Source organism: Monodon monoceros, unplaced genomic scaffold (genome assembly GCF_005190385.1).
Source record: "Monodon monoceros isolate NGI ecotype Baffin Bay Population unplaced genomic scaffold, NGI_Narwhal_1 Super_Scaffold_19, whole genome shotgun sequence".
Lineage (NCBI taxonomy): Eukaryota > Metazoa > Chordata > Mammalia > Artiodactyla > Monodontidae > Monodon > Monodon monoceros.
Genome location: NW_021703775.1, coordinates 5,490,614 through 5,517,667, shown reverse-complemented (window position 1 = coordinate 5,517,667; position 27,054 = coordinate 5,490,614). Strand labels below are relative to the sequence as shown.

General features: G+C 42.4%; 1 protein-coding gene across 3 annotated transcripts in view; it reads right to left on the bottom strand.

The window, feature by feature from the left end:
- Positions 1–27,054, bottom strand: part of TBC1D8 (TBC1 domain family member 8) — a 125,264-nt gene that overhangs the window by 69,349 nt on the left and 28,861 nt on the right. For 2 of the 3 annotated variants that reach the window (XM_029231764.1, XM_029231762.1), the window contains exon 2: positions 15,141–15,251. The exons of the other annotated variant lie outside the window; for it this stretch is intronic. In XM_029231764.1, coding sequence (XP_029087597.1) covers positions 15,141–15,251 — 111 coding nt within the window. The remainder of the gene's footprint in view (positions 1–15,140; positions 15,252–27,054) is intronic. 3 annotated transcript variants of the gene reach the window in all.

The following is a 27,054-nucleotide window of genomic DNA, read 5'->3' as shown; positions in this document are numbered from 1 at the left end:
TCATATATAACATACAGTAATGTTAATTATATTTATCACGTTGTACGTTACATCCCTAGTACTTATTTATCTTATAACTGGAAGTTTGTACTTTTTGACCCCCTTCATCCAATTCCCTCTCCTCTCCACCTCCCCCCACCTTCGATAACCACAAATCTGGTCTCTTTTTCTATGAGTTTGTTTGTTTTTGAAGTATAACTGACCTACAACACTGTTAGTTCCTATCACACAACATAGTGATTTGCTATTTCTCTATGTTTCAGAAAAGGGACTACTGCAACAGAGAAAACTCAGACCTTGGGGTCTTCAACGATCTCCCCAGTTTAAAAGCATTTTACAAAAATGACTTTTGACCTTCAAATTCACTAAGTCTGAAAGTTAGACTCAGCACTTGCGTGCTTTTTAAGTAACTATAAGCACCATGGCTAGTGCAAGAACACCTTCAGTGAGTTTAATTATTGAAAAATTACTTTATTGAAAACAGTTAAGAGCCCGGTGATGGAAACATCCTAATAGAAAAGAAACGTCAACCACGGTCCCCCTCCGTAACTTCCAAGTGTAAATCCACGTAGAAAATGTCAGCCAGTATTGTTCCAATGAATCCCAAGCAACTCATACTGCGTAACCTTAGGAAGTGCTCACAAAGACGTTCCAACTTTCCTCCTGCAGGGCTGCCTCCCAGACTTTCCCTGAAGTGCACAGCAAGTTCTGTTCTTGAAAAAGGATCTGGCTGGCACTTCCTTTGCTGCCCTGGCACAAAGGTCACCAAGACAATAATCTGATCCACCCTGGAACATTTCCTCCCATAAGAAAACTCTCTCTCCAAAGACAAAGCAAACAGTGATGCAGAAAACAAGAAACTAAAGCACCAGCCACGGTCAAGGACAGAGATAAGGGATGACACAGCAGAAAGAACAGTCTGACAGAACGTTCTGTAAGAACCCTCACCTGGGCCACCAGGGAGGTTCCCCTGATGCAAGATGTGCCCCTGGCAAGTCATGAGGAACCTGTACATTGCTTCTTCCCTCTCCAGGGCCAATAATTCCTTACACATTGCTGAGAGGCTCAGACAAGGAAAGTACAGGAAAGGAAGGGATTTTTTAAACTGGAAAGCATAACTCCTGTGATTCTCACTTTTTAAAAAACATATCCCACACGTTGTTAGCAAAACTATCACAGCTTCCTTCGGCGGCCCTTGAAATTTCAAAATCATGTGTTTTCATTTTCCAAATCTAAAATATTAACAAAGTTTTATTCGAACTACACACATACCTGCTCCCAAGATGCAGATGTGCTTCTGCCCGTCCAGGCTGTATCTCCCCCTGGTCCGCAGGAAATCCACACTCCGCTTGTCACGGCATCACTCTCACCTGCTAGCATCTGGCTCCTTTTTTTTTTTTTTTTTTCTGTTTTCCTGCTCTCCCTCATTTCACTCAAGACCAGGGACAGACCCTGCTAGGAACACTAAGACCTTCCATGACACTGTCATAAACAGTCACAAAACTAGCCGGGCAAAATGACTCTGGAGTCCAAACGCAGACCATAAGGACATGAGCATTATTAAAAGGTCACCTGGATAAAGATGTTATGAGCTTGGGCTTCCCTGGTGGTGCAGAAGAGTAGCCCCTGCTCACTGCAACCAGAGAAAGGCCGCGCACAGCAACAAAGACCCAGTGCAGCCAAAAATAAATAAATAAATTTATTTTTAAAAAAAAAATATATATATATATATGTGCTTCTTTAAAAAAAGAAAAAAAAGATTTTTTGATCTTCTCCTGAAGCTTCTGCTCTCTTGGCCATGTTCTTTGCAGGACACCACCCTCGTTGCCTCTAAGCACGGCAAGTCCTCCGTCTATAACCAGAAAAGACAGCCCACCCCCCATCTCAATGAGCTGACATGACAAGAACTCAAATTACTGCATGATGAATTCAACTCCTGCAATAGCCCAGGCAGATAATCCAGAGTCTTGCCTCAGTATTCTCTGCTCCCTAAAAGCAGGCAAAGAAAAAACAACTAGCTCACTGTTTGGGGCCACGGTCAAGAATAAAATGTATGTGTGGATAACAGAGCAATAGCTGTGAGAATCCCCTACCAACAGGAACACGAAATAACACATCAGTAACTCGCAGCGTGGCACGGCCTGGACTCGACTGCAGGCCAAAGCACAGCTGAGGCCACGAGACACAGAGAAACGGCGACAGCGTCCTGTTCCGAGCTCTTTGCAGCCTAGGTGTCAACTCAGTCAAAGGCCGAGCCCCCTGCAGGCTGGAGCCCCGTCCCTGATCCCCTCTCCCTGCTCTTTTCCCCTCCCCTCCTGTCCCTGACTAGGGGCTGCCTCCCAGGAGTCTCCTTTCCTGGTTCTACACACCGTGCACTTGGTTCCTACTCGTGCACCAATCACTGCCTATCTGATTTCAAAAAGAAAGCAGACACACATTATTCAGCCTTAAAAGGAAAGAAATTCTGACACACGCCATGACATGGATGAACCTTTTTTTTTTTGAACTTTTTAATCATTTGCATATTATTTCCTAATTTGTCTCCAGCTTCTGACATGGATGAACCTTGAGGACATTATGCTAAGTGAGATAAGCCAGCCACAAGAGGGCGAACACTGCAAGATTCCACTTACAGGAGGCTCTTAAGGTCATCAAGGTCAGAGAGACAGGAAGCAGAGAGTGGTTTTCAGGGTCTGGGGGAGGGAGGAATGGGGAGTCAGTGTTTAACGGGTACAGAGTTTCCATGTGTGAAGGTGAAAATTCTAGAGCTGGATGGTGGCGATGGCAGCACAACAGTATGAATGTGCTTAATGCCTCTGAACTGTACACTTAAAAGCGGTTAAGCTGGACTATTCACAACAGCCAAGACATGGAAGCAACCTAAGTGTCCATCGACAGATGAATGGATAAAGAAGATGTGGTACATATATACCATGGAATATTACTCAGCCATAAAAAATTGCAATAGTACCATTTGCAGCAACATGGATGGACCTAGAGGTTATCATAATAAGTGAGGTAAGCCAGAGAAAGACAAATGTCATATAGTGCTTGTATGTGGAATCTAACAAAATGATAACAATGAACTTATTTACAAAACAGAAGCAGACTCACAGACACAGAGAGCAGACTTATGGTTGCCAAGGGTGAGGAGGGTAGAGGAGGGATGGATCAGGAGTCTGGGATTAGCAGATAAACAACAAGGTTCTACTGTATAACACAGGGACTTATATTCAATATCCTATAGTAAACCGTAATGGAAAAGAAAAAGAAAGAAAAAAATGGTTAAGCTGGTCAATCTTATATTTCACCACGATAAAAAAAATTTTTATTTTATTTTTTTAAAGAAAGCAAGTAAGACCCCCGGTTTTGCAAGTTCTTCTACTGTTCAGTGGTCCTGGTGGCTGGTTACAGAGCTCAGACTCAGATAGCCCTGGGCTATCCCTGGCCCTGGTTTCTCAGAAAGGGCCCATGAAGTCTTATCTGTGATTACACGCACCACCTTCCTTCCCTTTCTTACAAACAGAAGTCTTGACTGCTGAGCCCTTGACCTTCTCTTGCATACTTTACCCCTCATTCACCCACCGCTATTTACTGAGCTGACCACACTCCAGGCTCTGCCCTGGGCACTGGAGGGTCAGTAGTGAGCACGACTCTGAGAAAACTTTGATTTTCATGAGGCAGGTAAGCATTTAAATAAAAGGGAAACCTTCAAACGGCCTCCTCTGTTCTGGCCCTTGAGTCCTTCCAGTACTCAGCTCTACTAATGTTTCCCTTTTATAAAGCCTTGGGATTCTTTGGTCCATGTAAGTTAACAAAATACTAGTAATAGCAACTTCTCTCTCCTTCCCACCACAGCCACCCACAGATCTCTGTTGCCAAATAATAATCATGTTCACCCACGAAATTATCTCCCCAGCTCTTCCACCTCTGCTTAAAAAGAAACAGAAAAGGTTATCATGGAAATTCTCCCCATACTGCCGACTGAGCAGCCAGAGACAAGTGAAGATATAAATCATTCCCGTAGGCCACACTTCCTGTTCCTACCACGTCCTGGTGCCGCCCAGGGCTTTCCTACAGCTCCTGTTTGTGCTTTATCTCAGACGCAAAACCCTGGGCAGGGAGCCTTTCTCAATGCTCAAGACACAATAAAATACTAAATGTGGTGAGTCAATATCACTGTGCAAGATGGCCAAGTGACTCCCAGAAGAGGGCTAAGTACCTAAATCAATACCACAAGCCTGAGACACAAATCCCTTTCCCATCCTCTCTTCCCTAACGCGAGAAAAGAGGCCCTGGAACGAACAACTGCCTACTCGGACCTTCTGTGGGCAAGAGGACAGAGGAAAATGAATTATCTGCAGACCAGCCATGGGTCACGTCCAAGGCAAGCACCTACTCAAGTGGAGACCAAAGGAAGCAGATCTTTTTAATTTATTTTCTAAGTGGAGTCTAGCTGACTTACAATGTTGTGTTAATTTCAAGTATACAGCAAAGTGATCCAGTTATACATATATGTATGTATCTATTCTTTTCAGATTCTTTTCCCTTATAGGTTATTACAAGATAATTGAATGTAGTTCCCTGTGCATTACAGTAGGTCCTTGTTGCTTATCTATTTTATATATAGTAGTGTGTATATGTTAATCCCAAACTCCCAATTTATCCCGCCCAACCCCCCTTTCCCCCTTGGTAACCATAAGTTTGTTTTCTATGTCTGTGAGTCTGTTTCTGTTTGGTAAATAAGTTCATTTGTATCATTTTTTTAGATTCCACATGTAAGCAATATCATATATTTGTCTTTGTATGGCTTACTGCATTTAGTATGATAATCTCTAGGTCCATCCATGTTGATGCAAGTGGCTTTATTTCATTCTTTTTATGGTTCAAGGAAGCAGATCTTGGTTCAACAGAAAGCATGGCCCAAGAATTAAATCTGCTGAGAACAACGACACTGCCAGGGGTGGTGGGGATTCAGTGCAAGCTGCTGCAGCCTTTACAGAAGGCAGTTGGGCAATATACGTATCAAAGGTCTTCTAAATGTACATCCCTTGGATGCAACAATTCCTTATTACAGGCACACCCCAGAGACGCAGTGGGCTGGGTTCAGACCGCTGCAATAAAGCAGATAGCACAATAAAGCGAGTCGAAAAATTTTTTGATTTTCCGGGGCCTATAAAAGTTATGTCTACACTATCCTATAGTCTGTTAAGTGTGCAATAGCGTTACGTCTACATAAACAATGGATATTGGTTCAAGATGGCAGAGTAGGACGTGTGCTCACTCCCTCTTGCAAGAGCACCGGAATCACAGCTAGCTGCTGGACAGTCATCGACAGGAAGACCCTGGAACTCACCAGAAAAGATCCCCACATCCAAAGACAAAGGAGACGCCCAGTGAGATGGTAGGAGGGGCGCAGTCACAATCAAATCAAATCCCACAACCGCTGGGTGGGTGACTCACAGACTGGAGAACACTTATACCACAGAAGTCCACCCACTGGAGTGAACGTTCTGAGCCTCATGTCAGGCTTCCCAACCCAGGGGTCTGGCAATGGGAGGAGGAATTCCCAGAGAATCAGACTTTGAAGGCTAGTGGGATTTGACTGCAGGACTTCGACAGAACTGGGAGAAACAGAGACTCCACTCCTGGAGGGCACACACAAAGTACTGTGCACATCAGGACCCAGGGGGAGGGAGCAGTGACGCCATAGGAGACTGAGCCCGACCTACCTGCTAGTGTTGGAGGGTCTCCTGCAGAGGCGAGGGGGGGGCAGCTGTGGCTCACTGCGGGGACAAGGACGCTGGCAGCAGAAGTTCTGGGAAGTACTCCTTGGTGTGAGCCCTCCCGGAGTCGCCATTAGCCCCACCAAAGAGCTGGGTAGGCTCCAGTGCTGGGTCACCTCAGGCCAAACAACCAACAGGGAGGGAACTCAGCCCCACCCATCAGCAGACAAGTCTATTAAAGTTTTACTGAACTCTGCCCACCAGAGCAACACCCAGCTCTACCCACCACCAGTCCCTCCCAGCAGGAAGCTTGCACAAGCCTCTTAGATAGCCTCATCCACCAGAGGACAGACAGCAGAAAGAAGAACTACAATTCTGCAGCCTGTGGAAGCAAAACCACATGCACAGAAAGATAAACAAAATGAAAAGGCAGAGGACTATGTACCGGATGAAGGAACAAGATGAAACACCAGAAAAACAACTAAATGAAGTGGAGATAGGCAACCTTCCAGAAAAAGAATTCAGAATAATGATAGTGAAGATGAACCAGGACCTCAGAAAAAGAATGGAGGCAAAGATCGAGAAGATGCAAGAAATGTTTAACAAAGACCTAGAAGAATTAAAGAACAAACAAACAGAGATGACCAATGCAGTAACTGAAATGAAAAACACACTAGAAGGAATCAATAGCAGAATAACTGAGGCAGAAGAACGGATAAGTGACCTGGAAGACAGAATGGTGGAAATCACTGCCGTGGAACAAAATAAAGAAAAAAGAAATGAAGACAGCCTAAGAGAGCTCTGGGACGACATTAAATGCACCAATATTCGCATTACAGGGGTCCTGGAAGGAGAAGAGAGAGGGAAAGGACCTGAGAAAATATTTGAGGAGATTATAGTTGAAAACGTCCCTAACATGGAAAAGGAAATAGCCACCCAAGTGAAGGAAGTGCAGAGAGTGCCAGGCAGGATAAACCCAAGGAGAAACACGCCGAGACACATAGTAATCAAACTGACAAAAATGAAAGACAAAGAAAAGTTATTAAAAGCAACAAGGGAAAAACAACAAATAACATACAAGGGAACTCCCATAGGGTTAACAGCTGATTTCTCAGCAGAAACTCTACAAGCCAGAAGGGAGAGGTACGATATATTTAAAGTGATGAAAGGGAAGAATCTACAACCAAGATGACTCTACCCGGCAAGGACCTCATTCAGATTGAATGGAGAAATCAAAAGCTTTACAGACAAGCAAAAGCTAAGAGAATTCAGAACCACCAAACCAGCTCTACAACAAATGCTAAAGGAACTTCTCTAGGCAGGAAACATGAGAAAAGACCTACAAAAACAAACCCAAAACAATTAAGAAAATGGTAATAGGAACATACATATCAATAATTACCTTAAATGTAACTGGATTAAGTGCTCCAACCAAAAGACAAAGGCTCGCTGAATGGATACAAAAACAAGACCCATAATATGCTGTCTAGCAGAGACCCACTTCAGACCTAGGGACACATACAGACTGAAAGTGAGGGGATGGAAAAAGATATTCCATGCAAATGGAAATCAAAAGAAAGCTGGAGTAGCAATACTCATATCAGATAAAATAGACTTTAAAATAAAGAATGTTACAAGGGAAAAGGAAGAACACTACATAATGATCAAGAGACCAATCCAAGAAGAAGATATAACAACTATAAATATATATGCACCCAACACAGGAACACCTCAATATATAAGGCAAATGGTACAGCTATAAAAGAGAAAATCGACAGTAACATAATAATAGAAAGGGATTTTAACACCTCACTTACACCAACGGACAGATCAACCAGACAGAAAATTAATAAGGAAACACAAGCTTTAAATGACACAACAGACCAGATAGATTTAATTGATATTTACAGGACATTCTATCCGAAAACAGCAGATTTCTTCTCAAGTGCACATAGAACATTCTCCAGGATAGATCACATCTTGGGTCACAAATCAAGCCTCAGTAAATTTAAGAAAACTGAAATCATATCAAGCATCTTTCCCGACCACAAAGCTATGAGATTAGAAATCAATTACAGGGGAAAAAACGTAAAAAACACAAACACACGGAGGCTAAACAATATGTTACTAAATAACCAAGAGATCACTGAAGAAATCAAAGAGGAAAACAGAAAATACCAGGAGACAAATGACAAAGAAAATACTACGATCCAAAACCTATGGGATGCAGCAAAAGCAATTCTAAGAAGGAAGTTTATAGCAATACAATCCTACCTCAAGAAACAAGAAAAATCTCAAACAATCTAACCTTAGACCTAAAGGAACTAGAAAAAGAAGAACAAACAAAACCTAAAGTTAGTAGAAGGAAAGATATCATAAAGATCAGAGCAGAAATAAATGAAATAGAAACAAAGAAACAATAGTAAAGATCAATAAAACTAAAAGCTGGTTCTTTGAAAGGATAAACAAAATTGATAAACCTTTAGCCAGACTCATCAACAAAAAGAGGGAGAGGACTCCAATCAATAAAATTAGAAATGAAAAAGGAGAAGTTACAACAGACACTGCAGAAATACAAAGCATCATAAGAGACTACTACAAGCAACTCTATGCCAATAAAATGGGCAACCTGGAAGCAATGGACAAATGCTTAGAAATGTATCACCTTCCAAGACTGAACCAGGAAGAAACAGAAAATATGAACAGACCAATCACAAGTAATGAAATTGAAACTTTGATTAAAACGCTTCCAACAAACAAAAGTCCAGGACCAGATGGCTTCATAGGTGAATTCTATCAAACATTTAGAGAAAAGCTAACACCCATCCTTCTCAAACTCTTCCAAAAAATTGCAGAGGAAGGAACACTCCCAAACTCATTCTATGAGGCCACCATCACCCTGATACCAAACCAGACAAAGATACTACAAAAAAAGAAAATTACAGACCAATATCCCTGATGAATATAGATGTAAAAATCTTCAACAAAATACTAGCAAACAGAATCCAACACCACATTAAAAGGATCATACACCATGATCAAGTGGGATTTATCCCTGGGATGCAAGGATTCTTCAATATATGCAAATCAATCAATGTGATACACCATATTAACCAACTGAAGGATAAAAACCATATGATCATCTCAATAGATGCAGAAAAAGCTTTTGACAAAATTCAACACCCATTTATGATAAAAACTCTCCAGAAAGTGGGCATAGAGGGAGCCTACCTCGACATAATAAAGGCCATACATGACAAACCCACAGCAAACATCATTATCAATGGTGAAAAACTGAAAGCATTTCCTGTAAGATCAGGAACAAGACAAGGATGTCCACTCTCACCACTATTATTCAACATAGGTTTGGAAGTCCCAGCCACGGCAATCAGAGAAGAAAAAGAAATACAAATTGGAAAAGAAGAAGTAAAACTGTCACTGTTTGCAGATGACATGATACTATATATAGAGAATCCTAAAGATGCCATCAGAAAACTACTAGAGCTAATCAATGAATTTGGTAAAGTTGCAGGATACAAAATTAATGCACAGATATCTCTTGCATTGCTATACACGAACAATGAAAAATCTGAAAGAGAAATTAAGGAAACAATCCCATTCCCCACTACAACAAAAAGAATAAAATACCTAGGAATAAACCTACCTAAGGAGGTAAAAGACCTGTACTCAGAAAACTATAAGACACTGATAAAAGAACTCAACGATGACATGAACAGATGGAGAGATATACCACGTTCTTGGATTAGAAAAATCAATACTGTGAAAATGACTATACTACCCAAAGCAATCTACAGATTCAGTGCAATCCCTATCAAATTACCAATGGCATTTTTTACAGAACTAGAACAAAAAAATCTTAAAATTTGTATGGATACACAAAAGACCCCAAATAGCCAAAGCAATCTTGAGGGAAAGAAAGGGAGCTGGAGGAATCAGACTCCCTGTCTTCAGACTATACTACAAAGCCTACAACAGAAATATAATAGAAGTAATACTACAACAGAAATATAGATCAGTGGAACAGGACAGAAAGCCCAGAGATAAACCCATGCACCTATGGTCAACTAATCTATCACAAAGGAGGCAAGGATATACAATGGAGAAAAGACAGTCTCTTCAATAAGTGGTGCTGGGAAAACTGGACAGCTACATGTAAAAGAATGAAATTAGAACACTCCCTAACACCATACACAAAAATAAACTCAAAATGGATTAAAGATCTAGGGACTTCCCGGGTGTCACAGTGGTTAAGAATCTGCCTGCCAATGCAGGGGACATGGGTTTGAGCCCTGGTCCGGGAAGATCCCACATGCCGCGGAGTAACTAAGCCCATGCACCACAACTACTGAGTCTGCGCTCTAGAGCCCACGAGCCACAGCTACTGAGCCTGTGTGTCACAACTACTGAAGCCCACATGCCTAGAGCCCATGCTCCACAACAAGAGAAGCCACCGCAATGAGAAGCCTGTCCAATGCAACGAAGAGTGGCCCCCACTCGCCACAACTAAAGAAAGCCCATGTGCAGCAGCAAAGACCCAACGAAGCCAAAATAAATAAGTTTATTACAAAAAAAAAAGTGGATTAAAGACCTAAATGTAAGACCAGACACTATAAAACTCTTAGAGGAAAATATAGGGAGAACACTCTTTGACATAAATCACAGCAAAACCTTTTTTGACTCAACCTCCTAGAGTAATGGAAATAGAAACAAAAAAAAACAAATGGGACCTAATGAAACTTAAAAGCTTTTGCACAGCAAAGGAAACCATAAACAAGATGAAACGACAACCCTCAGAATGGGAGAAAATATTTGCAAATGAATTAACAGACAAAGGATTAATCTCCAAAATATATAAACAGCTCATGCAGCTCAATATTAAAAAAAACAAACAACCCAATCAAAAAGTGAGCAGAAAACCTAGATATTTCTCCAAAGAAAACATACAGATGGCCACGAAGCACATGAAAAGCTGCTCAACATCACTAATTATTAGAGAAATGCAAATCAAAACTGCAGTGAGGTATCACCTCACACCAGTCAGAATGGGCATCATCAGATAATCTACAAACAACAAATGCTGGAGAGGGTGTAGAGAAAAGGGAACCCTCTTGCACTGTTGGTGGGAATGTAAACTGATAGAGCCACTATGGAGAACAGTATGGAGGTTCCTTAAAAAACTAAAAATAGGGCTTCCCTGGTGGCGCAGTGGTTGAGAGTCCGCCTGCCGATGCAGGGGACACGGGTTCGTGCCCTGGTCCGGGAAGATCCCACATGCTGCGGAGCGGCTGGGCCCATGAGCCGTGGCCGCTGAGCCTGCACGTCCGGAGCCTGCGTGTCCGGAGCCTGTGCTCCACAACGGGAGAGGCCACAACAGTGAGAGGCCCGCGTACCGCAAAAAAACAAAAACAAAAACAAACAAAAAACTAAAAATAGAATTACCATATGATCCAGCAATCCCACTACTGGGCATATACCCAGAGAAAACCATAATTCAAAAAGACACATGCACCCCAATGTTCACTGCAGCACTATTTACAATAGCCAGGTCATGGAAGCAACCTAAATGCCCATCGACAGATGAATGGACAAAGAAGATGTGGTACACATATACAATTATTACTCAGCCATAAAAAGGAACGAAACTGGGTCATTTGTAGAGACATGGATGGACCTAGAGACTGTCATACAGAGTGAAGTAAGTCAGAAATAGAAAAACAAATATCGTGTGTTAATGCATATATGTGGAATCTAGAAAAATGGTACAGATGAAACTGTTAGCAAGGCAGAAATAGAGACACAGATGTAGAGAACATCTACATGTTCTCTACAAGCGGGGGAAGGGGGGGATGAATTGGGAGATGGGATTGACATACACATATGTCAATTGACATATATATATATACACTAATATGTATAAAATAGGTAATTAATTTAAAAAGAAGACCTATTAAGTAATAGAAGACATGAGGAGATGAAAAAATAAACTAACAAACAATGTACATGCCTTAATTTAAAAAAACACCATATTGGGCTTCTCTGGGGTGCACTGGTTGAGAATCTGCCTGCTAATGCAGGGGACACGGGTTCGAGCCCTGGTCTGGGAGGATCCCACATGCTGCGGAGCAACTGGGCCCGTGAGCCACAACTACTGAGCCTGCGCGTCTGGAGCCTGTGCTCCGCAATAAGAGAGGCCGCGACAGTGAAAGGCCCGTGTACCGCAAAACAAAAACAAAAACAAAAAAGACAAATAAAAAACAAACAAACAAACAAAAAGAACGTTTCCTTACATGATTAAAGAAATCAATCTGGGGCTTCCCTGGTGGCGCAGTGGTTAAGAATCCGCCTGCCAATGCAGAGGACACGGGTTCGAGCTCTGGTCTGGCAAGATCCCACATGCTGCGGAGCAACTAAGCCCGTGTGCCACAACTACTGAGCCTAGGCTCTAGAGCCCGTGAGCCACAACTACAGAGCCCACGTGCCACAACTACTGAAGCCCACGCGCCTAGAGCCCGTGCTCCGCAACAAGAGAAGCCACTACAATGAGAAGCCCACGCACCGCAAAGAAGAGAAGCCCCCGCTCGCCGCAACTAGAGAAAGCCTACGCACAGCAATGAAGACCCAACGCAGCCAAAAATTAAAAAAAGAGAAATCAATCTGTGTCCTGGAAGAGCACGTGGAGTTGCAGAAAAATGTAACATGGTGTATGCTCAAGGGAGTAACACATTATAACCAAGTTCCTAAAGGGACTAATGCTACTGAACTTCAGTGATAAAAAAAGTTATCCCCACAAAAAGCACATCATCCACAAGGGTGGGGGCAGGAATCAGACCAGCCTGAGATTTCTCCCTTTGCCACTTAAATACTGAAAGACCCCGAAGTGATGGCCACGAAGCTCCAGAGTCTGGCCAGAGCCCATCAGACCCAGCCAAGGTGTCATTCGAGTTCAAAAGCAAGGCACAAACACTTGCAAATGTGAGATGTTATTAGGAGAAGAAAACAGGAATATAGCCAATTAAGACAGGAACCAAAGTAAAAGACTCTGTGCTGGGAAAGCTGTACCTGATGGAAGCATTAAATCAATTTACATAGAGAACTGAGCCAAATAATGGTGGAAAGTGTGGTTACAGAAGAGAATGGAAATTACCACGTACAATGAATAGTAAGACTTTTAAAAATGAGAGCCTAATGGACATATATACACCACCAAATGTAAAATGGGTAGCTAGTGGGAAGCAGCTGCATAGCACAGGGAGATCAGCTCGGTGCTTTGTGACCAGCTAGAGGGGAGAGATAGGGAGGGTGGGAGGGAGATACAAGAGGGAGGGGATATGGGGATATATGTATACATATAGCTGATTCATTCTGTTATAAAGCAGAAACTAACGCACCACTGTAAAGCAATTATACTCCAATAAAGATGTTAGGAAAAAAAAAAAATGAGAGCCTGGGGAAGCAGGGGAGGGACGAGAACGCTGACATCCCTGTCCTTCAGGAGGGGAGTCAATGAACATTGCCAGAACGGAAACACTGTCTTCAAAAGCCACAATTCTGACCTTGTCATGCTTTTAAACATCTCTCCCCTTGACCTTAAATGAACCTTTTAGAAAGGAAGTGCTCGGTGTTTATTTGAAGTTTAACAGTTCTTTCGTTTCACTTCAGCATCTTTCCTTTTACTGAAATCCACTAAAAACAATATTTTTATCATAAACTAGCACTGTCAGACAAGCTGCATTTTTATAAAGCTCGCCTATCCTTCTTCATAACTATCCCTGGACTTGTCTAAATGCATTAGAAAGTTGTGTTGGGAATTCTCCGGCGGTCCAGTGGTTAGGACTCAATGCTTTCACCGCCGTGGTCCCAGGTGTAATCCCTGGTCAGGGAACTAATATCCCCAAGCCATGCAGTGTGGCCAAAAAAATACAAAAAAAAAAAAGTTGCCTGGATGATGTGACCCCAGCGTCACTGGAGGTACCCTTGGGTGCCTAGGCTGTGGGGCAAGATATATTTTCTTATCTGTACTTTCCAGTATTAACTGATTACATTGAGCGTGCATCATTTCATCACTTAATGCAAATAGAGAATGATTTGTTCAAAAAAAAAAAAACACCAGACTGGAAGAACATGCCAAGACGTGAACAGCTGTTAGTAATGGTGGATATGGATGACAATTTTCTTCTTTAAACTTTCCTGTATTTTTTCCAGGAAAAAAAAAAAATTCATCCAATGTTGTTCAAGAATGTGAGGTGACAGTGAAAGTTTATGGTGATTAGTAAAGTGTTAAGAGGAAAAAAACACAACTAAAAACCTCTGTGGAGAGGCACATACGCAGACACAAGAGTGATTAGCACCAGATAAAAGGTTATAGGTGATTTCTTTCTCCTCCTTTCTTACCTATTTTCTAATTTCTGAAGGATGAACATTTATTACTTGTGTAATTAAAAAGACACATCTTGGGGTTTTTTTTAAATATACATTATTTTATTTTTATTTATTTATTTTATTTATTTATTTTTGGCTGCATCAGGTCTTCGTTGCTGCGCGCAGGCTTTCTCTAATTGCGGCACATGGGCTTCTCACTGCAGTGGCTTCTCTTGTTGCGGAGCACTGACTCTAGGCGTACGGGCTTCAGTAGTTGTGTCATGCAGACTCAGTAGCTGTGGCTCACGGGCTCTAGCACTCAGGCTCAGTCGTTGTGGTGCACAGGCTCACTTGCTCCGCGGCATGTGGGAACCTCCCGGACCGGGGCACGAACCCGTGTCCCCTGCATCGGCAGGCGGACTCTCAAGCACTGCGCCATCAGGGAAGCCCCGGTTTTGTTTTTTAATAGAAGTGGCTTCTCAGGGTGCAACGATTCCCAGCCCCAGCGGAGCTGGAGTGACGAGGCGGAGTATTGGACAGTGCATGCAGGAGGAACTGAAGCTCAGCTGGAGAGGATGCGAAGGTGATTTCTAAATTCCCGTAGGGCTCAGCCGTCCAGTGATTCAGTGCACACGTGGAACAAGGGTGAAGGCTGGCCTAAGACAGACCCAGCCCCAGACACCTCCCCTGCCCTGTTACGGTATATGCACACGCCCCGGACTCGTGTGTTATGTCAGACACAAGATGAAGAAAACAGCTGGATTCACAGGCCCCTGGACCAACACGCCACTTGAAAGCCTGGATGCCCAAGCTTAGAGCCTCTACACGCTTCCAATGGTTGTAAAAGAAAAACAAAAAAAGAAAGGAAGAACAAAGAGCTCATGGCAGCAGATGAGGTTCTAGAAGGAGTTACCTTCTAGCGTCACGACCATGCAGATACTCATGCCCAGACCTCAAGGTGGGGAACACTCCACCTGGAACAAAACTCACCCGTGGCCACGGCCCAGTAAACGTCCGATCCACTCAGTAACTCACCACATGCTATGGGAGAATACACCTGGGAGCCGGGGACTTGGAGTAGAATTCGAAACGGAGCGACCCGGGCGTTGGAATCCAGCACCGCATCCAGGGCACCCACCAGGCGACCTTCAAGAGGCAAGAGGACAACACACGTGTGAGCACAGGAACAGACAGGCCAGCAGCCCACGTGCAGCCACCTGCTCCCCGCGCACGTGCCCTGCATCTAGGCTCGACCCCGGGCAGCAGGCCTGGTGTCCAGCTCGTGAAGCCCAGAGATCTAGCTGCCTTGTCCCGTTTCAGAGCACCTGGAACAGAGTCTGGCATTTGCGGCCACTCAGCACAGATTTGCAGAATCAATGAGTAAGTGAACAAGGGGCCCCCGACAAGCCACCCAAGCGAGCTGAGTCTTTGGTTCCCCCAGCGGCACGATACAGGAGGCCACAGCATGCAGTAAATAAAGGCTAGGGATCCAGAGTCTGACGGCCTGACTTGAATTGCGGCTCCACTACTTTCCAGCTGTGTGACCTTGGGCAAGGTGTTTAACTTCTCTGTGCCCCAGTTTCCCCATTTGTAAAATGGACTAACCACAGCGTATCTTCCTCACAAGGTAACTGTGAGGATTAAACCAGTTAATGTATGCAGCATTCAGAGGGCTCGGACTATCACCTGGCCATGAGAAGTATTACCTAAATGTTGTCCTTTATTATTATTATTATTATTATATCATCATCGCAAAGGTGGAAGAATAATCCAGCAGGGAACTGTGAGAAGCAAATAAGAAAACATACTGAGGGACTTCCCAGGTGGTCCAGTGGCTAAGACTCCAAGTTCCCAGTGCAGGGGGCCCAGGTTCCATCCCTGGTCAGGGAACTAGATCCCGCATGCATGCTGCAACTAAGAGTCTGCATGCCGCAACTAAGAAGCCTGCCTGCTACAACAAAGACCTGGCACAACCAAATAAATAAATAATATTAAAAAAAAAAAAAAAAAGAGGGCTTCCCTGGTGGCGCAGTGGTTAGGAGTCCGCCTGCCGATGCAGGGGACACGGGTTTGTGCCCCGGTCCGGGAAGATCCCACATGCCGCGGAGCGGCTGGGCCCATGAGCCATGGCCGCTGGGCCTGCGCGTCCGGAGCCTGTGCTCCGCAACGGGAGAGGCCACAACAGTGAGAGGCCCGCGTACCGCAAAAAAAAAAAAAAGCACACAACACAAAAGTTTACCATCCTGTTGTCATGAAAAGCACCGTGAATCGACAGCAGAGGGAAAAAATGACAGCACCTGCTCCTGCCCCATCTTCTACTGCCTGGAACTCAAGACGGTTGAGAGGATTAAGACCCTCTAATTCTTACGTATCAGGCCCTGAGGAAGGGCCACAAGTTTCTGCAGAATGTCCCATAGTTTGGTTTTGTCTGATGCTTCATCATAATTAGAGCATAATTAGATTCAGGTTATACATCACTGCAATGAGTCACAGAAGTGATGTTGTATCCCTTTTATCCCATCCTATCAGGTGCCAGGCGATTTTGTTTTGTCCCATTACTGGTAACACTCCTTTGACCAGTGGATGAAGAGTGTCTGCCAAGCTTCCGTCTGTGCGGTATCCCCTTTCTCTTTGTCATTAACAAGCACTCCGTGGAGAATTACTTTGAAACTCTGTTCCTCATTAACTTTTCAACTTATTCATTTAGCCATATCAGTCTGGATTCACGTTCTCCTACTTTATCCAACGGGTTTGAGGTAGGAGGGAAGGGGGCAGGGCACAACCCTTAAAGAATGACACAGCCCTTGAGAAAAACTGGATACGACACAAACTGGTTGCTACCACCGTCCCCTCCCTGGCAGACGCCCCCCTCATCCTATCCAGGCTCCGACTGCCCACGCACCCCAACCCTACACTCACTGCGATCTGTCCCACTTAATGGCTTTAGGGGAAGAAGGGAGAAAGGGTGTGTGGGTTTTTAGAGCAATTATTCCTTAGGCTGCCCACAATTTTTGCCTCCTTACTGGTTGGCTGCTGACTTACAGATAACTGAGAGGCCTGAAAGCTCTCTGCTTTAGTGTAGAATCTAAGCAGCAGCTTAGGGGAGCTCTGATAGAACACACCAGTTGGGGGGAAGGGAGCAGAGTGTGGAGTTAAGGTTGCATTTGTGTAAGACTGATGAAACACGTTTGCCTATCAAAAAAGGGGGCGTAATAAGGAGGCCGATGGAGACTAGAAAAGAACTAAAGACCCTCACCCATCCCACACATGTACACCTGGCGCTCCCACCAAAACTCAGAGCTCCGTTTGGTAAAACCCTGAGCAACAAAAGACGGAAGTGGGCAGGCTGGGCAGTAACTCAGAGCAGAAGCAGTCTTTTTTTTTTTTTTTTAATTTATTATGTTGTGTTAATTTCTGCTGTCCAGCAAAGTGATTTGGTTTATATATATATATATATATAAAAATATATAAAATATATTCTTTTTCATATTCTTTTCCATGATGGTTTATCACAGGATATTGAGTATAGTTCCCTGTGCTCTACAGTAGGACCTTGTTGCTTATCCAGCCTATATATACTAGTTTGCATCTGCTAATCCCACACTGCCAATCCTCCACACCCCACCCTCCCCCTTGGCAACCACAAGTCTGTTCTCTATGTCTATGAGTTTGCTTCTGTTACGTAGATATGTTCATTCAGATTCCACATGTAAGTGACATCATATGGTATTTGTCTTTCTCTTTCTGACTTACTTTACTTAGTACTGACGCCAAAAACCTGGCCTCTGTGCACCGGTGCTGAATCGGATCTCAGAGACAGAGTTTTGGGTGAAGTAGAAAAGAATAGCTTTATTGCTTTGCCAGCCAAAGGGTGATACAGCGAGCTCGTGCCCCTTAAAGACTTTAGGTGGTAAAATTGTACATTATTACCACAATATCAACAGGCTCTCGTGTGACAGCAGATGACATCTGAAAGAACAGCAAGACCCCATCTGGGGAGGAGCCCAAAGACAAAAGAGGTCAAAACCAGGACACCTGAGGAATCTGAAACCTGAGGCACCTACAGCTGTAGCTATAGGCACCTACAGCAAACCTTTAACACGGCCCAAGTCATAGTAAGAGTAACATACAATTCACAATAAAGAACCACTCTTCAGTTCTTACTACCCGACACATCATGTCTGGCTTTCAACAAAGAATACTGAAAGGCAAGAAAAAACATGATCTGAAGAGCTAGCAAGCATCAGGATGGGCATCATACATGGCACAGATCTTGGAATTATCACACAAGGAATTTAAAATAACCGTGATTAATAGGTTAAGGGCTCCCATGCAAAGGTAGACAATGTGCAAGAACAGATACCTAATGTCGCAGGGAAATGGAGACCCTAAGAACTAGTCAAAGAGAAATGCTAGAAAGCAAAAACACACTAAAAGAAATGAAGGCTGTATCTGGTGGGTTCATCAGTGGACTGGACACAGGCAAGGTGAGCTTGAAGAGAAGTAAACAGAAACCTCCCACACCGAAATACAAAGAGGAAAAAAGGAGGAAAAGACAAAAGATAGCATCCAAGACCTGTGGAGCAACTTTAAAAGGTTTAAGATATACACAAATGGAATACCAGAAGAAGAAAGAGAAAACTGTTGGAAGTTACAATGGCTGAGAATTTCCTAGAATTAATTACAGACACCAAGATAATTACAGATACAGGAAGCTCAGACAACATCTAACAGGTTAAATACCAAAAAATACACACGTAGGCATATCATATTCAAATTGCAGAAACCAAAGACAGGGAAAATCAGAAATGGAAAAAACAGCTTACCTGTAGAGGAATGAAGAATTACAGCAGACTTCTTGTTAAAAACCATACAAGCAAGAGTGTGGAATGAAATACTTAAAGCATTGAAAGAAAAAAACACCAGCCTAGAATTCTATATCCAGCGAAACTATTCATCAAAAGTAAAGGAGAAATAAAGAATTTTTTAAGCAAACAAAAACTGAAAGAATACATTTCCAGTAGACCTAACCGGTAATAAATGTTAAAAGAAGTTCTTCAGAGAGAAATAAAAATGATATGTCAGAACTAAGGCCTTCATAAAGAAAGCAAGTGGTGTGCTGGAGAAGAAAAAAAAGCAAACTAAAATATTTTCTTTTTCTTATTTGTAACTGATCTAAAAGATAACTGTTAAAGTAATAATAGTGAAAATGCACTGGGTGATCACAGCACATGGAGGAAGTGAACAGCAGCAATGTCAAAGGATCAGAGGGAAGACTTGAAAACACTCTAAGACAGTGTTATCTGAAGGTAGACTTAGATTAGTTTGAAATGTATATTGCAAACTCTAGGGCAACTCCTACAAAATTTTTTTAAAGAAGTATAATTGATATCCTAAGAGGAGAGAAAATGGAATCATAAAATATTCCATTGAAACCAAACAAGGCAGAGACTTTTTTTAATGTAATGAAAACAAATACAGTTCACCCTTGAACAACACAGATGTGAACCACACAGGTCCACATAATACATGGGTATTTTTCAATAGTACATACTACAGTGCTGCATGATCCGTGGTTGTTGAATCCCTGGTTGGTCGAATCCATGGATACGGAGGAACCACAGAGCTGGAGGAATCATGGTATTTGGAGCGCTAGCTATAAGTTATACACAGATTTCTGACTGCATAGAGGGTCGGGCCCCCTAACCCCTGCACTGTTCAAGGGTCAACTGTATATTATAATCACTTTCAATGTGAATGGTCTAAACACACTATGAAAAGACTGAGATTTCAGAGTGGATTAAAAAAAATTTTTTTTTAATCTCAGTTATATGCTGTCCCCAAGAAACCCACTTCATTAAGAGTCAGATTAAAGGAAAAGGGATTGGGGGAGGAGGGGGAGGCACAGGCCTCCCTGGTGGCGCAGTGGTTGAGAGTCCGCCTGCCGATGCAGGGGTCACGGGTTCGTGCCCTGGTCAGGGAGGATCCCACATGCCGTGGAGCGGCTGGGCCCGTGAGCCATGGCCGCTGAGCCTGCGCGTCCGGAGCCTGTGCTCCGCAACGGGAGAGACCACAGCAGTGAGAGGCCAGCGTACCGCAAAAAAAAAAAAAAAAGAAATGGAGAAAGATATACCATGCTAACATTAATGAAAAGAAAGATGGAGTAGCTATATTAATTTTCAGACAGAGCAGACTTCAGGACAAGAAAAATAAAGGGGGGCATTACATAATGATAAAGGGGTAAATTGTGCAAGAAGACATAGCAATCCTTGTGTGCATCTAACAGAGCATCAAAATACATGTAGCAAAAGCTGATAGAACTGTAAGGAGAAATAGATTAATATACTACTATAGTTGGGGATTTCAATACCCACCTTTCAGTAATTGATAGATCAAGCAGGTAGAAACTCAATAAGGATCCATCAATTGGATCTAAATGACATGGATAGAACATTCCATTCAACCACAATAGAATACACATTCTTCAAGCTTGCATGGAATATTCACCAAGATAGAACATAGTCTGGGCCATAAAACATACCTTAACAAATTTAAACAGAATATAAAATCACATAAAGTACATTCTCAAATTACAGTGGAATTAAACTAGAAATCAGTAACAGAAAGATAGCTGGAAAATCCCCGAATATATGGAGATTAAACACACTTGCAAACAACACATGGGTCAAAAAAGAAGTCTTAAGTTTTCAAATATTTGAACTAAATAAAAACGAAAACACAACTTAGAAAAATATGTACAATGTAGCAAAAGCAGTGCTTAGAGAGAAATTTATAGCAATAAATGCATAAATTAGAAATGAGGAAAAAACTGAAAATCAGTCATCTAAGCTCCTCCTTTAGGAAACTACAGAAAGAAGAGCAACATGATCCTAAAGAAAGCAGAAGAAAATAATAAAAATTAAGCAAAAAAAACCCAAAAAACCACAAAATTCAAAATAAAAAAACAACAGCAAAAAATCAATAAAGCCAAAATCTGATTCTTTGAAAAGGTCAATAAAAGTGATAAGCCTCTAGCTAGGCTAAGGAAGGAAAGAGGAGGGAAGATATCAATACAAATTACCAATATCAGAAATGAAAGAGAGGTTATCACCACTGGTCCCTTTGATATTAAAAGGATACTAAAGGAATACCATGAACAACTCTATACTCACAAATTTGATAACTTACATGAAATGCACCAATTCCTTGAAAGACACAAGTTATCAAAACTCACACAAAGAGAACTAAATCATTTGAATAGGCCTATATTTATTAAAGAAATTGAATCAATAATTTAAAACCTGACCAATAAAAGTAAATACCAGGTCCAGATGGTTTCACTGGTGAATCTACTAAATGTTAAGGAAGACATGATAATAATCCTTCACAATCTCTTTCAAAAAAACAAAAGCAGAGGGAACACTCCCTACCTCATTCTCTGAGGCCAGCATTATCCTAATACCAAAACCAGATAAAGATTTTACAATAAAGGAAAACTACAAACCAGAATCTCCCATGCAAAAATCCTCAAAAAATATTAGCAAATCAAATCCAACAATGTATGAAAAGAATTAGGTGCCATAAACAAGTGGGACTTAATCCAGGTATACAAGGCTGGTTCAACATTTGCAAATCAATCAGTGTAATACACCACATCAACCAACTAAAGAAGAAAAATCATATGATCATATCAATCGATGCAGAAAAAGATCTGACAAAAATTCAACATCCGTTCACGGTTAAAATCAAACCAACCATCTTTGGGCAAACTAGGAATCAAGAACCTCTTTCGTGTGATAAGGAATATCTACAAAACACCTACAACTAACATCATAATGGTGAGAAACTGGATGCTTTCCTGCAAAGATGAGGAACGAGGCAAGGATGTCTCCTCTCACTACTCCTACTCAACATCATACTAAAAGTTGTAGCTAGTGTAATAAGATAAGAAGAGTAAATAAAAGGTATATAGATAGGGAAGGAAGAAATGAAACTATCTTTGCTCACAGATGACATGCTTGTTTTTATAGAAAAATCCCAAAGAATCAATAAACAAACAAACAAAAACTTACAGAATAAGCAAATATAGAAAGGCTGCAGGACAGAAGGTTAATATGACAAGTGCTTTCCTAAATACCAGCAATGAACAACTGGAATTTTAAAAATGTAAATACCACTGACAATAGCAAAAGGTGTTTTTATTAGGTAGAAATCTAACAAAATATGCACAGGATCTATATGCAGAAAACTACAAAACTCGATGAAAGAATTCAAAGAAGATCTAAACAAATGGAGAGATAGTCCACGTTCATGGATTGAAAGATTCAATACTGTTAAGATGTCAATTCATCCCAACCTGATCTACAGATTCAGTGCAATACAATAAAAACCCTGGCAAGCTATTTTGTAGATATTGACAAATCGATTATAAAGTTTACTTGAAAAGGCAAAGACCTAGAAGAGCCAATAACAATACTGAAGAAGAAGAAAGTTGGAGGACTCACGCTATACAATTTCAAGACTTAACTACAAAGCTACAGTAATCAAGACGCTGTGGTATTGGCAATAGGATACACAGGTTAATGGAAAAGAATCAGATCATATCTCAGAAATATATCCTACAAATACAGTCAACTGATCTTTGACAAATGAGCAAAGGTATTCAGTGAAGGATAGTCTTTTCAACAAATGGTTCTGGAATAATTGGACATCCATATGGAAAAAATTAATTAACCTAAGACATCGACCTTCCACCTTTCAAATATTAACCCAAAATGAATCACATACCAAGTGCTGACAAGGATGCCAGCAACAGGAGCTCATTCATTGCTGATGGGAATGCTGATGGTACAGCCACTGTGGAAGACAGTTTGGTAGTTCTTGCTGAGCTAAACATATAGTCTTACACCATCCAGCAATCACACTCTTAAGTATTCATCCAACTGTTTTGAAAATTCATGTCCACACAAAAACCTGCATACAAATATTTATAGGAGCTGTATTCATAACTGCCCCAAGCAGGAGGCAACCAAGCTGTCCTTCAACAGGTGAATGGATAATCAAACTGTGGTACATTATTCAATGGAGTATTATTCAGTGATAATAATCAAGCCATGAAAGAAGCAAACTATCAAGCAAACTATCAAGCCATGAAAATGGCAGAGAGAGAGAACTTAAATGCATATTGCTAAGTCAAAGAAGCCCTCCTGAAAAGACTGCATTCTGTATGATTCCAACCATTCTGGCAAAATGAAAAGGGAAAACTACAGCAAGGGTAGAAAAATCAGTGATTGCCAAGAAGAAGCTGAATTAGGCAAACATAGGGGAATTTTAGGGTGATGAAACTGCTCTGTATGATACTGTAATTGTGTATACACGACACTATGGCTTTGTCAAAATCCACAGATGTTTCCAGCATAAAGAGTGAAACTTAATGTCTGCAAATTTTGGAAAAAAAAAATCATTTAGGAGGTCCGGGGGTTCCCGAGTGAATGCAGAATATGACCAAAAAAAATCTAACTGTATTACAAATGTATGAAACAAGGGAGCGAAGGCGGTAAAGGGAAACGGTGTTGATTTAAGTAACTTTGGAAATGAACAGTCTTTAGGAAGTAAGGCCAAAGGAACATACATAAGTTCTGTACTCCATGGAGTCTGGTATGCTAGAAATGAGCAAATAAGAAAAAGGATGATGGAAGGTGTAAGCCAGGCTCCTAACTGGAGTGGGAGTTTACAGATAGGCAAGAATAATCTATACAGTAATGAATCAGAGTCAAAGGCACAGGTATAAACTGATGTTTAGTTTACTATAGATACAAATGGCTACATAGAGAGACACTTGCTGATGTGTATATATACAAGGGTAATATATATAATTCCTTTCTCTGTCAGCTGAGAGGGCCCAGACGCCATGAGCACACCCAGCAACCAGATCTTGGTTTCTAATACCAACCTCCAGAAAAAGGGGATTAGTGCTCTTTGGAAAAATGGTTGATTCCAGGACTGGAGCAGGAAATATACAAGATGATCCTGGAGCATCTTGTAGTGGCTGAAACATAAGAAAGTGCTCCAAAAAAAAACCAAAAACAAAAAAGTCCCACAGTATGGGAAGTGGAGGGAGTATAACTTTTCAGTGGAGAAACCTGACAAGCACTACCTTGGCCAGGTGATCAAGGTCAACATGTCATAAATCACGTTAACAGCATGCACTCTTGATATGATGCAATAAGAGTAGCATTTTATCCCTGTTCTTCCTCCCAAACACCCTTAACCCCACTCTAATCATGAGGAAAACTTCAAATTCCAATTAAGGAACATTCTACAAAATACCTGGCCAGTACTCCTCAAAACTGTCATGGTCATTTCAAAACAAGGAAAGTCTGAGAAACTGTCACAGCCCAAATGACAACTAAAGGTTAACAGAGTATCCTGAATGGGATTCTGGAGCAGAAAAAGACCAAGGAAATCTGAACAAAAGATGGACTTTGGTTAATAATCATATTAGTGTTCTACTGCTGCTGTGACAAGTGACCACATAGTAGCTTAACATAAAACAAACGTATTATCTCACAGTTCTGTAGATCAGAAGTCTGATACGGATCTCACTGAGCGGAAATCAAGGTGTCAACACATGCGCTCCTTTCTGGAGGCTCTGGGTGAGAATCCATTTGCCTGCCTCGTCCAGCTTTAAGAAACCACTCCCTTTACGTGGCTCATGGCCCCTGCTCTCACCTAAAGCCAGAAACACCAGGATGAGTTCCCCACGCTGCCATCTCTCTGGTTCGCTCTTCAGAGTCCCTCTTCCAGCTTTAACAACCCTTGTGATTCCATTGCACCCACCTGGATAATCTCCCTGGTTTAAGGTCCACTGATGAGCAACCGTAATTCCACCTGTGCTCTTAATCCCCTTTGCCGTGTAACCTAACATAGTCCCAGGTTTCAGTCATTATTATGCCTATCACGGTAACTGATCAGTATCAGTTGGTTAACTGCAAGAGTAGTACATGTATTTCCTTACTAACATACTAACATGTCCATAATAGGACACGCTGGGTGAGGGTAGATGACACCTCTCTCTACTATCTTCCCAATTTTTCTCTAAACCTAAAACTGTTCTAAAAATAAAGCTTATTAAAAAGAAAAGGACAAGGAGAGTCAGCCCAGTCAGCGCCCACCTGCAGACAAGTGTGTGGGGTGGGGGGGTGACCCCCCCCCCCGTCTGTGCAAATGCAAACGCTCCTGCAGGAACCCCAGGAGGGGGCAGGGGCATTGAATGGGGGAGGGGAGGGGTAAGCCAGAGCACTCAGGGTGGAACCAAAAGAAGCACAGAGACAAAAGAAATAAGGAGACAAGAGGCCAGGACCGCAGAGAAGATGCAAAGCTGGGAGGAAGGGCAGCGAGAGTTCTCAGCAGGAACACCAAAGTGAGAAGTGAAAACTCCGGAAGAGAAAATTATCCTTCAACTCCTGTTGTTGCACAGGTGCAATAAAGAGGTTAACATGGCAAAGAAATCCTTCAAAGTTATTAGAAAATAGAGTAAAATGTCTGCAAATTTCAAATGGGTCAAAGACAAAAACATATACCCATAAATAGAGCAAACATACGGGGCAATGTTTAGGCATGGCTCCTAACGGCAGGGTACACAGCCCTGTTTATTCTGCCCTTTTATAAAGAAGCTGAAGAGAACTCACATGGACGTCTTTTACGCAGTATCTATTAGCCAGGCGCAGGCGCATTAAAAAATACATACAACGGAGTTGTACAGTACTGTGTCTGTTTTCTCATGACTCGTCACAAAATCCTCACAGAAATGCACCGTCACCCACAAAGGTGCACCTCTACCTGCATTCACACTGAACGCAGAGCTGTCCCTGTTCCTCCAGAAACAGCCCCCCAAAGGCAGGGCAGCGGGCGTGGAGTTTTCTGGTTTCCCTTCCGAGGCAGCTCCATATGGCTCGTCTGGCGCTCCAGGGAAACCCTCCTGGTGCCTGGGAGCGCAACACTCCTATTTTTAACCGATTAGAATAACAACTCAGGCGGAGATAGCTGTCGAGTGACATGTTTTATAATTAGGGCCCAAAGAGGGACCTAGGAATAATTTGCTCCTAAGAGAGAAAGCTGTAATTCTTTCATCCTGGCTGCATTTCATGCATGTGGATGGAACCAAATTTAAGATGAAATGACAGCTACTGACCTGGGAACAAGCAAGGATGCTAGAAGAAGCCTTCCCACTGTAACCGAGCGGGACCCTATGGGGCCTTCCTGGGACAGGCCCCCCGCCCCCATATCCTCCGCTTCAGCTCCTCTCTTAAGTACCTAGATAACAGCATTTGATGCACATTTCCTAAGCTGTTTTACAGATGTGAAACCCACCTCCCCACCAAATGGGAGATGTTAACTACTTGATGACCCTGAGCACATAGCCCCAGGCCTCCTGGAGCCTAAAGACTGATAATGTGAACCCCTGTGACTCCACCCAGTTACCCAACATCAGCCAGAGAATTGTGCACGAGCTGATCACATACCCTGCGACACCCCTCCCTCACCTGGCTTTTAAAAATGCTTTGCAGAAACCCTTCAGGGAGGTCGGGGCTTTTCAGGGCGTGAGCCACCCATCTCCTTGCACAGCCCTGCAATAAACCTTTCTCTGCTCCAAACTCTGACATTTTGGTATGTTTGGCCTCTCTGTGCATCGGATACACAAACTTGCGCTAACACCACTGCCTCCTGGCTCTTATAACCTCTATGCTGGGCCTGGAAACTCACCACAGGCAGCAGTGACAGTTCACTCTTAATAGTAATAGCACCAGAGTGTAATGAAACCCATTTTCAAAGCCAGCAACGCCCATCCCCCACGAAAAGCATTTTAATGGAAGTCAGTAAACCAGAAAGCCTAAAGTCTTTTTTTTCCCTCCTGCATTAAAGAAAGCAGATCCTCCTAATGGCCTTG